Source organism: Carya illinoinensis, chromosome 2 (assembly GCF_018687715.1).
Source record: "Carya illinoinensis cultivar Pawnee chromosome 2, C.illinoinensisPawnee_v1, whole genome shotgun sequence".
In the NCBI taxonomy this organism is placed as follows: Eukaryota; Viridiplantae; Streptophyta; class Magnoliopsida; order Fagales; family Juglandaceae; genus Carya; species Carya illinoinensis.
The window spans coordinates 28,129,375-28,151,368 of NC_056753.1; the positions used below are offsets into that span (position 1 = coordinate 28,129,375).

Below are 21,994 nucleotides of genomic sequence, written 5' to 3' on the forward strand. Positions count from 1 at the left end.
ATAAATAGGTCATAATATAATTGTCATATATAACTACATATATTTTGGGAAAGTCAAAATATTTATGAGTTTTTAAATTAATAATATATATTACTTATTTTTAATATATTCTTAGTATTTTTCCACCCAATAATTAAAAATAAATTTCAATAATTGGTGGGATCCACCACTTTATCAAATTTTAAAAAAGTTAAAAACCATCTCATCTCATCTTACTATCCAAACCTACACTTTTTTACAAATTAAACCTGCCATCTCATTTTATCTTAATTCAAAAATTTCACTACAATTCAAAATATCTTACATCATCTTATTTGAACTGCGTAATCAAACAAGACCTTAATTATTAAAATATTTTATAAAAGGAAACCCATGAATTGATGTGATATGTTAGATTATAAACTTATTTTTATTATAAAATAGATCAAATATATCACATAAAACTATATCAGTTTAAAAATTACTTTTATGAGATTTCTTTATACCTGGCTATAATATTTCTCATCAATATAGATATATATAGTGCTGTAAAAGAAATAGAATTTGGTAACAGCTACCCATTTTATAACAATCTAAATTCACACATGAAAGGCTCCACAAAATGACTAGCTAGCATCCACTTTATTTTTAATAAAATTGGTCGCAACCCTTTTATAACCATGCACCACCACCCTCTGGTTAAATAGAAAAAACCAATAACGTAAAGAAATTGAAGTTTTCCACGTCTGAATGGCAGAATCTGTATTTCATTTTTTTTCCACATGGCTGTCCCTCTCATGCCTATCTCTCATCTATATATGTAAACCTCTTAATTAATTACATTCTTACCTCTTAAACTCTTCTTTTATATCTCACTCGATCTTCCTCCATACACCTGATCAACAACAGAAAAATGGTGAAGTTCTCAAAAGAGCTCGAAGCTCAACTTATACCTGAATGGAGTGATGCTTTTGTAAAGTACCGGGAGTTGAAGAAACAAATAAAGAAGATCAAGCTTTCTAGATTACCCAAACAACCCCAAGACATGATGGGCGGCAATTTTGGTCTGTCCATTTTCGACCCCGTTCGATTCCTCGCCAAGAAAATCTGTGACAAGTTCCGCAATCCCGGTAACGAAGCGGATATAATTCAGGTACATTACGCATGCACAGAAACATTTAAAGCCATATGTATGCATGCATTTTTGTGTGAAACCTATATATTTAAAAATCATCCCAATTGATGTTGAATGATAACGTGAATCATTGGATTCAGATAACCTTCTTTTTTTTTCTTTTTTCTTTTTCTTTTTTTCACGGTAGTTTCTGAACTTAGTTTGGCTTCATTCTGAATTTTCCGGTGAGTGTCAAGAGTTTCCGGCGAGATTTAATAATTATAAGGCATACGAAACTTGAAAGCTTATTTAGTTATATATTTATTTTCCTACCCGCGACTAATTTGTGTGGTTCTGACTTTTGTCTGATTGTATATAATATGTTTGTTCGGAATACTATTTTAAGAAAGTTAAGTGACGTCATTTTCAGGCAGATCAAGAATTCACTGAGTTTTTCCGATACACTGATAGCTAGCTAAGCTGATTCTCCGATACCACCCGGTCTTGCACTTTGGGTTTGTGGAATTTCGTTAATTCCTTGTCCTCTTGGCTTATTTACTAGCTAGCAAGGACTGATCTTTCACTGTTCTGGAGATTAATCTTCCATAATTATAGCTATCAAGCTGGATCCTATCGCTAGAAATGGAGTACTTATTTTAGCTAATTATATATAACTAATTACTCGATCGGGCCCCATGCATGATATTTACTGGTTAATTTGATCTGTTCTCGTACAAATTAAAACCCTCTGTGCATGTAAAGTAATGAACTTGCTCGTTGTAGAAGTGTTTGTCGAATACTGGAACACCAAAATAAATAGAAAATATATATAAATATATATGCTATAATATCAGAAGATGGATCCATATTTTTAGAACCTTTTTTGGTGTCTTCTGCTTTTCTTTTTGGAGAGTATGTCATTCTGTCACGAAAGCAAAAGAAACGGTTGCAGGCACATACAATCATATCACGAAACAATCGTGAGTATAACTACGTACGTAGCAAAAAAGAGACAAATTAATTGAAACAAAGAAAAAGACATCATCGTGTACAGTGCAGAAATCAAGAAACTTGTCCCATGTATATCCACTTTCTGTTGCAGGTCAGGAGTAAAAGCATGGAGGAAGGTGCAGAAGAGGATCAGGTGTATCAAACCGAGCTTTCCCAGCTGTTTTCCCAAGAAGATGAGGTAATCCATGCATATATATATGCTTGTATAATATTGGCACATGGATTTTATTTACTGCTTATTAATTTCTTTTTCTTTTTCCTTTTTTGAAGCAAATTATTAAATATTGTTTCAATTTTCATGTATTTTATTCATAACTTTGATTATACTTACATAAATATATATATATAATTCCATGATTTTATTAATGGGTGTTTTCTGGATGTTAATTATTATTAGGTTAGAATATTTTTTGAGAAATTGGATGAAGAACTTAACGAGGTCAACCAATTTTATAAGAAGAAGGAGAGTGACATTGTTGAGAGAGCAGAGATTTTAAACAAGCAGTTGGAGATTTTGCTCGAGCTTAAGCAAGTTCTCAACCACCGCATCAGGAAGAACTCTCCGTCGAGTCCAAGCCTCGGAAATTCCCCTTTTTCTTGGTCATCTCCGATCCGGCCTTCCAACTATTCCGGTGCCTTTTTTTTTTTCCTTTTCTTTCTTTTCTTTTTTTGTGTTACAATATATATTGATAGTGTAATGGTAATTATATATTCAATATCTAATCTTGCTATATTATACTCATATATAACATCTCAAATATATATAACATGACCGACATGACAAATATTGACATATATGCCATGACATGGTCACATGAATCAAAACATATAATTAGTCCTCGTTTGGTTACACAAACTATCTTATCTCATCATTATAATTTTGTCAAACTTCCATACATAATACATTAAACAATTTAATTTTTTTAAATTTTGAAACAAAAATATTAAAAATTTATATTCTAATAATATTTTATTCAACTTTAATCTCATTTCATTTGTATAATCAAACAAGATCTTAGAGTACTACGTACTGTTGACATATGTTTTATATATAATACGCCATGTTGCACCTAGCTAGGATATATATTCCTTCAACATTTGTTGACTTTTGTGGAAAATTATGGCACAGCATATGGAGGGATGTACGTGACTGGTCTTAACATAAATGAGCAGCTACTGTATGTTTTCCCTGCCGCCGGAAATTCTTTCGTCAAAACATTACTTTTCAGTTTGCCGCTTGTTGTCCAAAGAATTTCTCTGTAAAGTCAAGTTTAAATATGGAACAATGTCATGCGCATGCTGACACGTTGCATGTCAAATACATGACTTTAATTTATCCAAAAAAACGTGATTAGGCCCTACTTGATTATACAGATGAAATGAAATGGGATAAGATGTTTTAAATAGTAATAAATAAAATATTATTATAATATAATTTTTAAATATTAATTTTATATTAAAATTTAAAAAAGTTAAATTGTTTATTATTTTATATTAAAATTTAAAAAAAAACGTAATGATGAATTGAGATGAGATTTTTAGTTTTTATTAATCAAACAAGGCCCTAGGCCATACCAAATGTTAAAATCACTGGAAACACGTACGTACAACGTACGACCTTGTGTTTTGACTTTCTTTTCTTTTTTTTTCTTTTTTTCTTTTTGTCCCATTTGACCAACTTTGCTGTCATGTATAATGGTGGTGATCAATTATATATGCAGAAAGCTCGATTGAATTAGTTGAAAGCCCAACAGATGATCAGGCATCGGAGACAGAGGAGGTAATAATTCCATTAGAAAGGCATAACGTGGATTTTGCTAAGTCCGCCGGGGCAAGGCCGACAAAAACAAAGAAATTAGCTGGGAAGCCTTATAATAAGATGAGCATGAAGATTGATATTCCTGCTGCAACCCCAACACGTACGATCGTGGCCTTTACTTCGCTGCTGTGGGAAGATTTGGTTAAGAATCCCAAGAAAGAAGTTGGTGGTTTTGGTGAATCCATTAATCGAAAGAAAGTTCAATGTGCTGAGAAGATGATTCGAGGAGCTTTTGTGGAGCTCTACAGGGGCCTTGGCCTTCTCAAAACTTACAGGTTTTTGTTTTTTTTTTGTTTTTTGCCACTTCTTTAGTCGTATCATTGATGAAAACAAAAATAATAGTGATTACGTGAGATGCAATATATATGGCACTTCAAAATTAAAGACCAATGAAGTAATTAAGGTGGCTGTAATAAATTAAGGTTGGTGGTGCATGCTAATGCGCTTGCCTTTTCTAGAGTAAAATTTTTAAAGTATAAGAACTGAGATTCCAATTCGTCTCTTGATCAATAATTAGCTAGCTAGCTCCATCAACTTAATTTTTAACTATATATATTTAGCCTTATTAAGTGACTTTACTAGATATTGAATAATTTAATTGTGGGCTGTGACTCTCTCTCTCTCTCTCTCTCTCTCTCTCTCTCTCTCTCTCTCTCTCTCTCTCTCTCTCTCTCTCTCTCTCTCTCTCTCTCTCTCTCTCTCTCTCTCTCTCTATATATATATATATATTTTAACGTCCGCTATTTCTCTAAATTAATTATGCATGTTCTAATTATGTAATTAACCATTTTTGGCAGCTCCCTAAACATGGTAGCATTTACAAAGATACTCAAGAAATTTGACAAGGTATGGCTTGGAACACATCACTTTAGCAAAGACAGGTGTACGTATTACATATACAAACGAATTACATAAAAGTAAATTCACAAATTGACATTGTTTCATACAATCCGTTAGATTTACTTTATAATAAAAGTAATTTTATATCAAATTGTGTCAGTTTGTAAATTTATTTTCATGTAATCTTTGTGTAGCTAAAATAATTGTTAAAATAATTTAGTGGGTGGTCTTAATTTTACATTTACAGTAAGTAAGGGGCGTTGATCTAGATATCTGCTTTTAGTTGGAAGTTCTAGTTTCACATTCAATGGCATTAAATGTGTTCGTTTTTATATAAAATTATAGGAGATGGGATTAAACCTTTCAAGGAATTAATAGTTGCACATAATCTCCTATGCCATGCATGCCGGCCAGCTTGGGTAAGTACTGGTTTTGGGGAAAAGGATGTCTAAGCACTTCACATGAAGAGTGTGAGACTCCTGAAAATTATTTCTTCCTACAACCACGGCCCACCTAATTTTCCTAACCATCTATATATGAGTCATCAGTCATATCCACATTGCCTAAGTGGAATTATTGGAGCACCTTTACCTCGCTTCTACCGGCCTTGTCTTTAATTTTTTTATACCCTAAAAGCTATTAAAAAAAATATGATCTTAAGTACATTAAAAGATAAGGAAATCATTTGTATATAATTTAGTAACTATTTGTTAATATGAATTTATTAATTACAGTGTTATACATATAAGATTTCACTAATAAAAATTTTGTTACATAAAATAATAATGTATTAATCAAGTAAATTTAAATTACAATAGATCCATTTAACTTATGCCTTTTTTTTTTTTTTTTTCACTTTTGGCATATATAATACATAAATAGAATGTTTTAGGCTGCGTTTGGATGCTCATCAGGTGATCATCTCAAATGATCTAAGTTTATATGTGAATACTAGTGTTTTGTAAATCCCATTGAAATGTGTTTGCCTGATGAACTTCAGTTGCTGTTATTAATTTAAAGTATTATTTCATGAACAGGTATCCAACCAGCATGCTTCGGCAAATTATCTACAAGCTGTGAAGGCATCTCATTTTATTAGCTCCAATAAGGTAAATTATTATTATTATTATTTTCATAAAACCTGCATTTGTGGTTATATATGCATTTGACATGCGTATTTTGGTTTATTGTAAAGTAACTTTTCACTATTTTATTTTATTTTTTGTATTTTTTTTTTGGTCCAAGTCGATTGATTTGGAGATGGAATCATATTCTAATAAGAATATTTATTCCGTATTGTAATTATATTTGTTCTGAAAAGGTTGTAAGAGTGATGGACGAAGTGGAGTCCATATTTATAAAGCACTTCGCCAATAATGACAGGAAAAGGGCGATGAAATTCCTGCGTCCACAACAGCAAAAAGCTTCTCACATGGTCACCTTCTTTGTTGGTAATCCATCCTAATTAAATTAATTAATTATTCATAATCTCCATTGACATGAGTGCTATATATATATATATATATAGTAGTACTACTACTACTTGAAACCCCCGCTGGCCACTAATTCATGATGCCTAGTGGCCCCTGGATATAATTCACTCCTGTTCATTAGCAGTGCCTCACAACCATGCATGATATATGAACATTCATTTTTCAGCATGCAGGCCGGCCCCGCAGGCCAGCCAGAAATTAGTGCAGCTGCTTGTTTTTCAGAAAGAATATTTGCCGACATTAATAAATAAATAAATAAAAGAATATAATCTCTATTGAGAAAAATGGCATTTTATGACAAGTTATTTATAACGAAAATAATTATTTATGATAAGAATAATTAAATTTATTTTAATAAAAAATAATCATTTTAACAAAAAATAATTTGTAGTATATAAGCAATTTTTTTATAATAAATCATCCTTGATTTTTTGAGGAAAAAATTAAGAACAAAGAATAATGTAATTCGTTGTTTTGTCATTGTGTTTTGCAGGATTGTTCACTGGTTGTTTTGTTTCCCTGTTTACTGTGTATGCAATCTTAGTGCACTTGTCGGGTATATTCTCTAGTGGAACGGAGGTAGATTATATGGAAATAGTATATCCCATTTGCAGGTGGGTCTTTGACTTCTCCCCCATGACCTTTATCTCTTTAGTTTTCACCCACAATTAATATATAAAACTATTGCTGTTATATTTATAGAAATAAAAATTTTATGTGTAGTCTTTTTTATATATTCTTTATGTACTTTATTAATATAATTGTATGCTTTATTTTTTTAATATAAAATAACTGCTTTAACTAATCACATCAGTTGAGTACACAAAAAATATATAAAAGTAACTGTATATAACAAAACTCTTATAAAAATGAGAAATACGTTTTTCGGAAAAATCTAGTTACAAATATAATTGTGCACTAATATGTGCACCAATATAATATGATTAGTTAAAAAATAGATTTTATTAAAAATAGTACTAATTTAAATTTTGAATATGAAAGAATCAGTATTGGTACTCAACTGATCTGCTTGTACGTAACAAAACTCATATTTTTTATATCAGGATTCTTTACAATTCAAGTCCTTAAATAAATATGGTATAAAATATTTTGATTATTAAAGTATCGTATATGAAATTATATCAGTTTGTAAATTTATTTTTATGAGATTTTTTGTGGTTGTAGCACTTTTCTTTCAGATTAAATATCTCGTATTTTACACGAAAATATAGAAAGTATCGGCCATTTCAATTTTCAACTAATTAATTCCACAATTTTCTAGCATGAGAGGAAAAAAAATAAAATTGACTGAACTGAACTAAGCCAGTTTCATTTAACAGGGGGAAAACAAAAATATATCACATATTAAACTAATGAGGTTGGTGTGGATTTTGCAGCATGTTTGCCTTGTTAAGCTTGCACCTGTTCATGTATGGGTGCAATTTGTTCATGTGGAAGAGTAAGAGGATAAACTACAACTTCATCTTTGAATTCTCACCCAACACAGCCCTTACGTACAGAGATGCTTTCCTCATTTGCACCACCTTCATGACCATAGTTGTCGGGGCAATGGTCGTCCACCTCCTTTTACGGGTCAGTGGCTTATCACCTAGCCAAGCTGATGCCATTCCTGGAATTCTTCTTTTGGTTAGTGCCAATTTTTTATGTCCATGTACGTTAATTTTCTATTAATACATCTTCATGAGCTTATATATATATATATATATATATATTCATCCTTAAATCATATTTATAGATGTCACATATTCTAAATGGTTTTATATCTCAATTACTTAAAATATGTTACATAATAAGAATTTTTTTTTAATAATAATAATAGTGTTTGTGATGATAGATATTGATTATTGAATGTGCTTTTCAGTGTTTCCTGGCTCTGCTCATATGCCCATTGGACATCTTCTATCGTCCAACACGCTACTGCTTCATCCGTGTTATACGTAATATAGTCTGCTCTCCATTTTATAAGGTACAATTGTTGCTTTTCTCATTTCATTTCGAGATTTCTATTCATTCTTTACAATATAATGACTTATTCTGGTTGAATTCTTTTGTATGCAGGTTATTTTGGTAGACTTTTTCATGGCTGACCAGCTTACAAGCCAGGTAATCCCCACTCTTAAGCTATACCCTACACGCTTTGTTCCATTTTTTTCTCCCCATAATGATTAATTGATCTCCAATTAATTCATTTCTTTCTTTAGATTCCATTGCTGAGGCAGATGGAATCCACAGCCTGCTACTTTTTAGCAGGAACTTTCAGAACCCACCATTATGAAACCTGCAGATCGGGAAGGCTATTCAAGGAGCTTGCTTATGTAATTTCGTTTCTGCCGTACTATTGGCGTGCAATGCAGGTATTGCTCCAGAAATTATAATTCTTTCATGGTAGTATAATCAGATGTATTCATCTTTCGAGATTGTGGCTTCATTTCTTTCCTCAATACCATCTTTTTTGTGGAGATGAGAACATTTTTTCCATGTCTTAGGAATTTGCTTATGATCCCAATTTACTACAATAAATACTAATCAATAACATTAAGGGCATTAAAAGAACCACTTGGGTTTTTGGAACACCTAAATAGTCTTTTGCCTATGAATCTGTTCTGCTAACACCTTGCTTTTCAATGTGACCACAAGTGTGCAAGAAGATGGTTTGATGAAAGTGACGTTGTACATTTGGCTAACATGGGCAAGTATGTTTCGGCCATGGTGGCAGCCGGCGCAAGGCTAACATATCATAGGCAGCATGACCACCTATGGCTTGCTATTTTCTTATTGACTTCTGTGGTGGCTACCGTATATCAGTGTTACTGGGATTTTGTTATGGACTGGGGGCTTTTCAACCAAAACTCAAAAAACTTGTGGCTTAGAGATGGTATAATTCTGAAGAACAAAAGCATCTATTATATATCCATCGTAAGTTATCCCCAACTGGATAGAATTTTGGTTTGCCCTTTCTAACAATCACAGAGGATCTGAAGATAAAATAATTTGAACTGCAGGCCTTAAATGCAGTTCTAAGACTTGCATGGCTGGAATCTGTATTGCCGTTTAAAATTGACAAAGTTGTTGATGGTCATTTGGTAGAATTTTTCTTGGCTTCATTAGAAGTAATTCGTCGCGGGCATTGGAACTTTTATAGGTATTTTCTGTCTCACATTTCAAATTTAAGATCATAGTTTGTTTTCTTGCATTGGCAGATGATTCAATAATGGGAACATAGGACTAGCATTTCAAGTCTTCTGGGTTCAAAAGAGATCACCACATAATTAGCAGATATGTTAATGATCCTGCTTGTAAAATGATGGAAACAACTTCAATCAACTACAATTCTTACTGAAATATGGTCATAAGCTTGTTTATGGGTCAGAGTGGTTGATGCAAAGTGAGTAGCTTTCTGAGCTATGGAAAATAGGACTTCAATTTTCTGATGTTTGGTAAGTTATCCTTGAATAGGTTGGAGAATGAGCATGTAAACAATGTCGGGAAGTACAGGGCGGTCAAGGAAGTTCCGCTACCATTCCACGAGATGGATTCTGATGGCTGAATGCTTTCAAAGACTCATGTACAGACGTCAATGACGAGCTGGTAGCCAAAGCGATCCACCTTATATATATAGCAAAATGTGAGATTTCCATGACTCGTTGCATATCCAACTCGAGAAGTGAATTCTTAGGCGCCAATTGTACATTTAGTCATTCCAAGTCGGACATGAAATTGTAAGTGTGGCTTAATTTCAAGCAATAAGGTTCGTAATCGGCTAGGTCCAAACTGAGAGCAATCAATGGGAACTCTTCTTTTGAGTTTGAAGAGGAACTTCCTAATTTTGCGCAACTAATTCTATAACTGATCAGGAATTATTATGTCCATTTTATTTACAGACGATTTTCACTTCTTAAAATCTTCATCCTCACAAAATAGATTCTGTTTGTTTTGTATAAGTTAATTTGGTCAGGTATTATAAGGATAGGCTTTCCAAGACAATCAATCTGGTTCAGCCTCACAAAATAGATTCTGTTTGTTTTGTATAAGTTAATTTGGTCAGGTATTATAAGGACAGGCTTTCCAAGACAATCAATCTGGTTCAGAGTATAGAGCCTGATCGTAGTGAGTAGAATTGACTCCGGTTTCAAAATGCAGAAATTGGACAAAGGCAAGTCTAAAGAACCCGAGTTAGAAAATACAATTCAATATATTAATCGAGTCATTGGCATACATGTGAAGTTGAATAACACATTGCATTCTAAACCTGAACAACAGCTCATTATTTAATAGCAGGACTCAATATATAACAGCTTTAGAATGTGGATATATGTGCTTTGTGTAAGCGCACAAATGCAGATATGTGCATAGTATAATAGAACAATAAGAGGAATCAAGAATCTTTAGAGAAGGGTACTTTTTGTAAGGACTCGATCGGCTATTATCTTTGAGAGGCAGTAGGCAGTTGACTGGATGGTGATCATGGGATTGACACCAACAGCAGTTGGAAGAACACTAGCATCACAAACAAAAAGACCTTCTGCTTCCCAACTTTCCCCATTCAAGTCAACCGCGCCAGCTTTGTCATCAATCCCCATCCTACAGCTACCCATCTGATGGGCAGAGGTAAATCCTATCCAATTCTCTATCAATGACATTGGCCCCCCAACCACATTGACTGTGTCCAAAAATTCCTCCAGTTCCTTCTCGCTAATCCCCTTACATTTGAGTCTCTGGCCATCACTGCGATGGGTGCCCACCTCGACCGCTCCTGCTGCTACCAGGATTCTTAATGCTTGCCTTAACCCAACCCTGAGATTTTCTCTGTCAGATGCATCTAATTCGTAGCTTATCCTTCCTTCCGACTTAACCTCTCCAGAACCAAAGTCTTTAACTAGCACAATCAAATGCGCAGTTCTTGCATACTTCACCATTCTTTTCTTTATGTCGAGTCCCGATTCCCAAGGGCATATGCCAGAAAATGATGCTGGACCCAATGATGGAGTTTCTATGATGGCTCTTACATCTGAATCCGTCCCTTCCACGTCATGGATCGATGTCATTATCCCACCCTCGTAGGTTTTACCCTTGATCTCTGTGTTTGATTCTGGAAAGTATCCCCAGGCCATAACAACAGGATGGAGATGAAGGTTGCGGCCAATGTTATGGTTTTTCAAGCCGCTAGAGATCATCAAAGGGGGTGTTGACAGAGCCCCACATGCAGAGATGGTGACTTTGGCCTCGATCTGCAGCATCTGTGTGATGTTGTCGCTCGAAGTTTTTGCTATTACTCCTCGGCATTTCTTTGCTCTCAGGCTTCCTCTCTTGTTCTCTTCCAGTATGAATCTCTCGGCTTTACATCCTGTTAAGATCACTGCACCATGATCCACAGCATCTACAAGCCATGTACGATCCGTCCCTTTTTTGTCTCCTTTTCTGCAACCGTAACCACAATCCCCACAGTAATGATACTCCGAGGAATTTCGGGGCACATAATCAACTTTAAGACCTAATGTCTGACACCCTTTTCGCAGTACTTGATTCTGGAACCCTTCCTCAGCACAATTTTCTGTAACACCAATTCTCTCACACACAGTATCCATAGCAGAAAGATATTCAGAGCTCCCAAACAGTGGGATCTTGTAATCCTTTGCCCATTCCCGAAGCATGCTTTTTGGTGTTTTGATGCATGCAGACCAGTTAATAGCAGAGCCACCACCAACAGTTGAACCTGCTAGAATAAACACTCCCCCATCGGTAGAGGAAAGGAGACCTCCTGCCTCATATAGTTGCTCCGATGAGGGGCCTTCCAAAGAAGAATAATCAGCAGCAGTGAAATAGCCGCCTTTCTCAAGAACAATGACTTTCTGGCCTGAACATGCAAGCACAGCAGCTGCAACTCCTCCTCCACACCCAGAGCCGACGACAAGAACATCACATTCCATTTTTAAGACATTCTGCTTGGAGTCTAGAGTCGCTCTTATACCTTTGTTTGCAAGGGAATGCACAAGGGAAGAGTCAGTTTCGCGTATAGTTTCCAGCACTCCCTTTTCAAGAGGTCTCTTTCTTGGGACTTGAGATGGGTCGTCGTCATTGTGGACGTGATATCCAATGGCTTCCCATGTTGGGTTCTCACCATTTTCATTGACCTGCAGATCAATGAAGTTAACTCCACGATGATCGAACAAAGTTGATGCTAAATCAATTTCTTTGGTGCGGTGCTGCTGCTGTAGTACATTCTTCACTCCCGATTATAGCTACAAAACTAGGATATATTCCTATACCGAATTATGATGTTTTTCATCCAATATGCTATATCATTAGTCTCATTTGTGCGAGAAAAATTTTACTTATCATCTTCACACCGAATTTTTTTTCTTTTAATAAAAATAAAATAAAATAAAAATATGTGTGGTGTATGAGAATAATGAATAACAAAACTCTCTGTAAAATAACAGATCTTAAACAATTTTTATTTAATTGATTAATAGAATAAGTCACTTAAAATGCGTCACTTCATTAAATATAATTAGGACCGATCGATGACAAAATTCAGAACAAAGAGTACATCTTAAAATTCATTAAAGTGGAAAATACCTTTAGTTTCTTCATTCTTGTGTTATTTCTTTTTCCTTTATTAAAAACTAAAACTAGTCCTTAATTTGAGCGTGACCTTTTCTTTATTATTATGATTGTAATAGATTAAATATAGAAAATAAAAATATGAGTACGTTTAAGGGTCTATTTGGCAACACAACTCATCTCAAATATTTTCATATATTCTTAGATATTTCTTTTTCAAATATAGTTTAAATACAAATATTTTTCATCAACTCTTGAATTTTTTTTTTTTATTTAAACATATAACTTTCTCAAACTCCCAAAAAAAACACAAAGCAATAGAACTATTTCAAATTTTAAAATAAAAATTATACTCAAAATTTTTTTTAATTTTATAATATTTTTATTCAATTTCCCTCTTTCAATTTTCAAAGTTTAATAAAATATTTTAACTCATTATTTTATTATTAGTTATAAATATAATAAAATATTTTATTGATAGAAAATTAGTTGCGAATAGTCTTTTAGTTGTAATAAATATTTATAAATGTTTAAATATTAAATATTATTAATAATATTTATGTTTTTTAAACATTTATAAATACTCACATACTCACATATGTTTCTCTCTCTCATTTTTATAAATAAATATTTTTTGCAACCAATATTTATTTATAAAAAAAACATAAATAGTAAAAAATACAAAAAGGAAAATCGAGACACGTTATTGATAGAAATTGTGAGTATCATTTCCCCCTTATTAACTGGTCCAATGTTTGATTTAATTCTAGGAAAATACTATTTATTTTTTCAAAATTACTGATTATTTTAATTATTTTAATTTTTATTTAATGATTAAGGAAGTAATTATTATTGAATTTGTATGTTTTTTAATTTTTTTCTTAATAATTAAGACTGTTAAAGAAATATTGAAAAAAAAAAAGATTCCCAAGGGGGAAATTGTTGTGCTTAACACTACATCCTCAATATCTATTAAAAAAATTATATAAAAGCATAATGTTTTCAAATTCTGATATATTTCTATGGAGTAAAGTTAGATAGAGTCATTAATTATACACATGTCGCATATTATATTTTAGAAAAAATAAAGTTTATTATTAAAAATTAATTTTTTTATGTGAGTTTTATATTGACTCATTCTTAAAAACAAGTGTACAGTACTTACGTATTGTATGATTGAAAATATATTATCTCATTTGATTTATCATTACCCTAAATACTAATATTATACTATTTACTAAGAACTTGTTACATATTAATGGGCACTCACATATTGTTAGCTAGGATGGTCCCAAGAGTTATTTATGTTTAATGAATGAACTAGGGTCCAAATCTTTATAAGCTTGGGGCTGATGGGACCGAATGCCACTGGCCTTATCCATTAATAATCCGTCTGGCAATTAAAAATAAATAAAAATGGAGCTTAAAGTAATTAAAAACTAATTTTTCTTTTTCGTTCGGTTAAATATCAAAATTGAGAAAATATATTTACAACGGTAAATTATATAATTACTGTATAATTATTTTTAAAAAAATGAATAAAATATCATATCACGTAAAAAAATAAATAAATTAAATTAAATTAAAATATATACAATTGAACAGTAATTAAATAGTTTAAGAGAATATATTAATTATTATATTACCCGAGAGAAGACGACGTAGAGGCACAAGACCTTCATGTAAAGAAATGCAACCCTGATGGGAGGGAAGTATCTATTCTTAAACCACATCTGCAGAATTTTCTCTCTTTTGTCCAAGGATAGGCGAGAGAAGTTGGGGATGAAGGGCCATTTCTGAGATACACAGAGAGACCCACAAAGCAATAAGGTGCCCAACCTAGTTGCCAGCAACAACAATATCACTCTCACCAATATCATCCCTTCTGTGACAGCCCTCTTCACCAGAAGCTCTGCAACCTGCAGTTACCGTTCGTTCGTTCCAATCATGTCAAAAAAGATTCAAGATGATAATTCTATTTGATTCATTGAAGGAAGAGTGCAACTTACTGAGAGAGAGACGTACGTACCTGATCAGGTATTGGGGTTTGAGACCCAGAAATTTTGGAGAACAAGTTCACAGCCTTGGTAGGGCGATCATAATGATCCTCAGCATCCAAAGAATCCGATGGCAAAGGAGGTAAAATAGCCTCACAAACGCTAGCCAGTGAATGCATCTCAGCTGATGTAAACCCATGACTGTATTTGCTGATCTTATCTCCTTCTGATTCCCCTGATCCCCTCAACAAAGGATGGCCCCTTTCTCTCATCATCATCATCATGCTCTTATCACTCTGATCTCTTAATAATTTCCCTCTCTTCACAATTCTCTCTCTCTCTCTCTCTCTCTCTCTACATATGTATGTGTGTGTATATATATATATAATATGGAATTAGGTGAGCTCTTTGACTCTTCTGAACTTTTACAGAGTATTTTTCAGACTGAAGAAAGTAATTCAAGTTTAATAGATCTTGTTATCTCTACCTTTGTACGAAGTCTTTAATTGTTTTTATCTTCTACAGCACATTATGATCAATATTCAGAACATGATGCATACGTGCTATGCACAAGAACCACAAGTAAAGTAGTGCCTTTTTATTTATGGGAATCTCAACTGGGACGACTAGCTACCAACATTCAAAGAGGGGGTAGAAGAATTAATTTAATTAAGTTCCCAACCATAATAATAAAACCTACTTCCCAAGCTCCAGGGTGAATTAATTTCGAGAAAGGTCGTTTCGCTTTCCATTTGCATGGTCCGACACCGAAAGAAATATGGATACAAATACTCATGGAGTTCTAGTAATGGCCATAAAATCCAAGTAGTAAAAGAGGTCGTCGCTTATAAAATAATTCATGTACTTCTTGTCTGCATCTAGAGTGCAACGAAAGATACTCTAAAAAAAAGTTGTTCGTGTTATAAACTATCTTGAATTGTATGACCACATTTATCTAGTCGTCAATGCATAGTGTCAGCATAGTATTGCATAGTAATTGGCATAGTGAATGGTCGACATATGCACAGTGCATAGTGCCAGCATAGTACTGTATAGTAACTGGCATAGTGAATGGTCGACATATGCACAGTATATAGTGCCAGCATAGTAACTGGCATAGTGAGTTGGCCGACATATGCATAGTGCATAGTGCCAGTATAGTGCAGCATAGTAAGCTAGCATAGTTCCCTTTATACGCCTATATATATCGTTGAATTCTTTAAGAAATTCATAAGTTTCATAACTTCTCTGATCTCTCTCTCTCTCTCTCTCCTTTTAGAAAGTTTTATAACAAATCTATCTCTCTCTTTCCTTTTCGATAGTTTTATAACACGTTATCAGCACGAAAGTTCTGACGATTTTGAAACTAGTAGTCCTCAACTTCAAGTAAGTTTTTCAATATATTTTTATATTCCTGATTTATATATGTAAAAAATGTCAAATCTTACAAAATTGGAATTCGTTGCTCTTGACATTTCTGGGAAAAAATATTTATCTTGGATCCTTGATGCTGAGATCCATCTGGATGCAATGAACCTGTGAGATACAATTAAATAAGGAAATCAAGGGTCCCTGCAGGACCGTGCTAAGGCAATGATTTTCATTCGGCACCATCTTCATGAAGAATTAAAAACTGAGTATCTAACGATGAAAGATCCACTTATTTTGTGGAATGATTTAAGAGAGAGATATGAACACTAGAAAACTGTAATCCTCTCAAAAGCTCGTCATGATTGGATGCACCTGAGGTTGCAAGACTTCAAGAGTGTTAGTGAGTATAACTCTGCACTCTTTAAAATTAGCTCGCTATTGAAATTATGTGGTGAAAAAGTTACTGATGATGACTTGTTAGAGAAGACATATACTACTTTTCATGCCTCGAATGTGCTCCTGCAGCAGCAGTATCGAGAGCGAAAGTTCAAAAAATATTCTGAACTTATATCTTGTCTTCTATTAGCTGAGCAAAATAATGAGCTTTTGTTAAGAAATCACCAGTCACGTCCTACTGGTTCTACTAGATTTACATCATTCTCAGAAGCGAATGGTGCATCTTTTCAAAGAAAACGAGGGCGTGGATGTGGTAGGAAAAACTATGGAAGTGGAGGTCCTAAAAGTGACCACACTAAAAGGGACAATAATAGATATACACCGTACCACCAGAAGTGGTTCAACTCAGAGAAGGGCAAAGGTCCCCAAAACAAATTTTTAAAGAAAGATGAAGATGGATGCCATAGATGTGGTATGACTGGACATTGGGCTCGTATCTGTCGTACAGATAAGCACTTGGTTGACTTATATCAATCTTCTATAAAAGAAAAAAACAAAGAAATTTGAAACAAATTTTACTGAACCATCATATGCTTTAGATTCTATAGATGGAGAAGATATTACAAGTCTTGATGTTTCTGATTTCTTTGAGGATTCTAGTAGTAGAGTTGATCATGAAAGTGTTCATTTTTAATTAATGTATTACATTTATCTTATTATAAAATAATTCAGCAGTCTAAAGATATGTATAAAGGCATGTGAGACTTATCGATACAAAAGATAGAGTATCTCAAAAGAGAAATGCACAAATAATTTGGTGCTCCTGGAGAGGCCATACCCACAAAACAAGTAATAAAGTCCATCCAAATTATCTGTATAAAATTCTCCTATATAAACTCTTGAAGAGTACCTCCTGAAGAGGTTTTTCATGAAAATGTCTTCCCTTGAAGAGTGACAGGTACCTGAAAATAACGAGATCTCGTTACATTTCATGAATAATGGAGAAATTATGGATAGAAATAAAATTGTTGTCGACAATGTATTTCCATATGAGATGGCAATTTACATTACCAGAAGTAATGATGAAAGTGAATCAAGAATCGTCGAAAAATACGACGTAAAATATTGGCCAAATTTGAAAGAAACAATTCCTGCAGAATTGATTCACTAGTAAAATATGATGTATCGGGACTTGAAGTCCAAACACCTAAAAATGTGATGCTTGTTGAATGTCAGTGGGTATTTATGGAAAGGAAATAAAAATGTGATATATAAATCACGAGTCAGTTTCTCAATTCCTGCAGAATTGATATCACTAAGTAAAATGTGATAAATATGGACTTGAAGTCCAAACACCTAAAGAGGTGATTTTTGTTAAATATCAGTGGATATTTATATATATGAGATAAAAAGTCTGAAACTTTTAATATGAAAATGTGATATAGAAATCACAAGTTAGTTTCTCGAAGAAACAATATTGATATGATTTTAAAGTGGTTGAAATCATATTGAGATTTTTATTAGCTTGAAAGTTACCGAGAGTTTGTATATGCATGATTAACTGCAAATTTATATGGATCATTGGATCATGATATATATATGAAAATCCCTGAAGGATAGAAAATGTCTGAAGCTTCTAATATGAATACATTTGGAAATATGTATTCTATCAAGTTTCAAAGATCCTTATATGATCTAAAGCAATCCAAACGCAAATGAAAACAAGTTATTATTGCAGTTTATATATATGATTTAAATGTCATTGAGGCTCCAGAAGAGCTCATAAAAACTGCACATATTTGAAATCTAAATCTGAAACCCTTGCGGCTTCAAGGGGAAGATGGATGATGTTATTAGTCATGAAATACCATCTTTTAATACAATTAGTATTTCAGATTCATATTATGGGTTTGATATGAAGTGTGTATTTTTAAAGAAGAAATAAAAGGGAGCACACAGAACATCTACCAAAAGATAGAAATATAAATATGAATATTTGTGAAATATTATTTTATTATCTTGAAGCAAGAATTACAGAAATTTGAAGCACTTTGCCTCATTCTTTAAACGCTCTTGTTCTTCAAGAATCTGCATGGCATCCCTATCTAAAGGTGTGGGCAATCGAAAATAAGATTTAAGCAAGGATTTTAAATTCCTATTCTCTTGCTTTATTGATTCTATCTTCATGTTGGACTCCAGAAGAAGTCGCTGAAGTATAGCAATATTCTCGTGGAGATTGTCAACTCCACAAGTTCTGGATTGCAGTCGCTGAGAAAATGCGACAATGGATGATGAGTATCGGGTACCGAGACTCACAAGCTCATAGATAGCTTCATTATCTGACCTATGAGTCAGATCATTATATTGCATTATAACACCTGTGGTAGAAGCAGTTACAGCTAATGAACGAGGTGCAGAGTACCTCATATATTGGCCATGAGAAGGTCGCTGAGTCATTGTAGGATAAGAATGCAGAAAGAGATTGCAGAGTAAAAATGCAGTATGATTACAGAAAATTGAAGAAGATGAGATGCGAATGAAGATGAGCTGAATATCTCTTTTATAGAGAAAATTATGATACAGCATCTCTCGTGAAGCAAGAGAAAAGAGACGAAATATAGCTTCATAGCTCTGCGCCGCCTGACAGCACGCCTAACAACTGCGGTGCCTGACAACACACCTGACACCACGCCTGACACCTACAGAGGAGTTGAAAATCCGCGGTGCTTGTCTGATCTTAAAAGGCTGGCCACCGTTTTTATTAAAAAATGAGGTTAGCGGTTTAATGTTGATGAATTCTCCACTAATTGTGTTATTTACAAGAATTCCAGAAGAGTAGTGATGGGCATAAAGATCCAGTTGTGATTATTTTATCAACATGGATCAAGTCCACAGTTAGTTGGATGTACAGATGTGAGTTATCTTTCAGATACACACAAGAAGATCATTGCAATTCATGAGAAGAAAGTTGAATTGATATCAAGAAGGTACGGTCAAGTAAAAATCTGGCAGATTTATTCACTAAAGCATTACCAACTGTAACATTTAAGAAGATTATGCAGAACATTGGAATGCGGAGGTTTGAAAACCTGTTATCATGCACTTTTCAGGGGAAGTAATGTCTTGAAGACTTGTGCTGATTGTACTCTTTTTCCTTCGCTAAGGTTTTATCCCACTGGGTTTTCCTTTGCAAGGTTTTAATGAGGCAATCCTAAAGCACTCGGTGATACACATGAATACTGTACTCTTTTTCCTTCGCTATTGGTTTTTTCCTACAGGGTTTTTCCTTGGCAAGGTTTTAACGAGGCATATTCTTTAAATATAGTCATCCAAAGGGGAAGTGTTATAAACTATCTTGAATTGTATGACCACATTTATCTAGTCGTCAATGCATAGTGTCAGCATAGTATTGCATAGTAACTGGCATAGTGAATGGTCGACATATGTACAGTGCATAGTGCCAGCATAGTACTATATAGTAACTGGCACAGTGAATGGTCGACATATGCACAGTGTATAGTGCCAGCATAGTACTGCATAGTAACTAGCATAGTGAGTTGGCCGACATATGCATAGTGCATAGTGCCAGCATAGTGTAGCATAATAAGCTAGCATAATTCTCTTTGGACGCCTATATATATCGTTGACTTCTTTAAGAAATTCATAAGTTTCATAACTTCTCTGAGCTCTCTCTCTCTCTATCCTTTTAGAAAGTTTTATAACAAATCTATCTCTCTCTTTCCTTTTCGATAGTTTTATAACAGTTCGTGTGATATTTTTTTTTTTCGTTGCTTTGTCAGAGTATAATAAAGTACTAAAATATGTACGTTTTCTATCTCATATTAATTTATTAGATTCAATACTCTGGATTGTCTCTGTGTGTATATATATATATATGTAATATCTCAATTAAGGGTTATGCTAGAGCTACCGTTGGTGACTCCTCTGTTGGGACCACCGTTAGGTTTAAGAAATTTTTTTTTTTTTTGGTTTTTTTAAAATCATTTTTAATACTTTTAAATATTTAAAAAAATATAAAAAAATAATATTAAACAACTTTTATATTAATTATTAAAAAAATTAGGTCAACAGTGACGCCAGTGGAAGCCACCAGCGGTGGCCTAAGCACTTTCCCTTAATTAATATGGACACATGCATCCATCGGGGATGCGTCAAGATACCTAAGGAAACTACATCGTGACTTAATTATTCCCTTGCGAAGGGGGACCATCTAGTCCCATCTCGTTGAAAATGGGAAAGGGTGACGTCTTTTTACTATTTAGTAGCGGCTTTTCAAGTTGGAAAATGATATACATACACGTACATTAATTTCACCGGCAATTCAAAGCTATCGAGATATTTGTTTTTTTAGTATTTATGTTTTTTTTTCCCTAAATACCCAAAAAATGCTGTAAAAATAAAAATAAAAAATGTTGACACTGTTGATACTGAAGAACATAGGAGCGTCTTTTTAAATTATTAAATGAGTTTTATTACGTATAAATAAAATTATATATTAATCTATATAACAATACTGATTTATTTATTTTTAAAACTTAATAATTAAGAAAATAATTTTAAATATATTAATATATTTTTTTATTTTTAAAAATATTTAAATCTATTACAAAAACATTAAAGAAAAAGAAGAAGAAAACAAAAGTGACTACTAGTCACTTTTGAGCAGTGGCCACCCTAGTCATTACGAACAGTTTATCTCTTTAATTTGATAGTTTGATTGTCTACATTTATTTGTTAGTGTCTATTTATTTACATCTCATCAACTTTGTTCAATATTTTGGATGTTTACACTTAATTGAATTTTTAATTTCAACCCATCTAATAAATGTTCCAAATTTGATTGTTGTTCTTAATCTTCGGCTGACCTCGCTAATAAAGATGTTGAACAAATACAATAACACAACAAAATGTTGGAAACACATAAAGAGTTCTTTAAGAATATTGTCACTGTTGGAAGACCAGACACATAGAGCTCAAACACCTTATTTCAAATAATTTCATGAGATTGCCACGATCACACAGCATCTTGTACTTCACAATAATAATAATAATAATAATAATAATAATAAATTGATTTTGTGCAAGAAATGAAAACTATACAGTATTTATGAGCTTTGATGAAAGTCAATTGTAATAAAAACTTTTTATTTCAAGGACTGTTGAAATATTCATCCATCAAGTTTCCCTCGAAATACAATAACAGCAGTGGGTATATGATCACCAGCTATAAATGGGGTCATCCCACTATCCAAGTCTACATCATGCAGGCACCAACGAACCACTAATTAATGCTCATAATCAAGTAAGAAATGTGGTCATTTTTGGGTGAGAGAATTTTCTGGAAACAGACAGTGAGTGAAAAAAGGAA

General features: G+C 33.3%; 2 protein-coding genes across 2 annotated transcripts; one reads left to right on the top strand and one right to left on the bottom strand.

Moving 5' to 3' along the window:
• The first annotated feature begins 822 nt into the window (after positions 1-822).
• LOC122300659 (phosphate transporter PHO1-like) lies at positions 823-10,178 on the top strand. The gene is made up of 15 exons (XM_043111470.1): positions 823-1,132; positions 2,196-2,282; positions 2,502-2,736; positions 3,826-4,198; positions 4,721-4,769; positions 5,801-5,872; positions 6,085-6,214; positions 6,750-6,870; positions 7,654-7,903; positions 8,139-8,243; positions 8,336-8,380; positions 8,479-8,631; positions 8,915-9,193; positions 9,280-9,419; positions 9,734-10,178. The coding sequence occupies exons 1-15, from the start codon at positions 893-895 to the stop codon at positions 9,822-9,824; spliced, it is 2,370 nt and encodes a 789-aa protein (XP_042967404.1). The 5' UTR covers positions 823-892; the 3' UTR covers positions 9,825-10,178.
• Positions 10,179-10,450: 272 nt separating this feature from the next.
• On the bottom strand, positions 10,451-15,212 carry LOC122300660 (long-chain-alcohol oxidase FAO1). The gene is made up of 3 exons (XM_043111471.1): positions 14,871-15,212; positions 14,488-14,760; positions 10,451-12,408 (listed from the first exon to the last, which is right to left on the bottom strand). The coding sequence occupies exons 1-3, from the start codon at positions 15,120-15,122 to the stop codon at positions 10,663-10,665; spliced, it is 2,271 nt and encodes a 756-aa protein (XP_042967405.1). The 5' UTR covers positions 15,123-15,212; the 3' UTR covers positions 10,451-10,662.
• Positions 15,213-21,994: the final 6,782 nt, after the last annotated feature.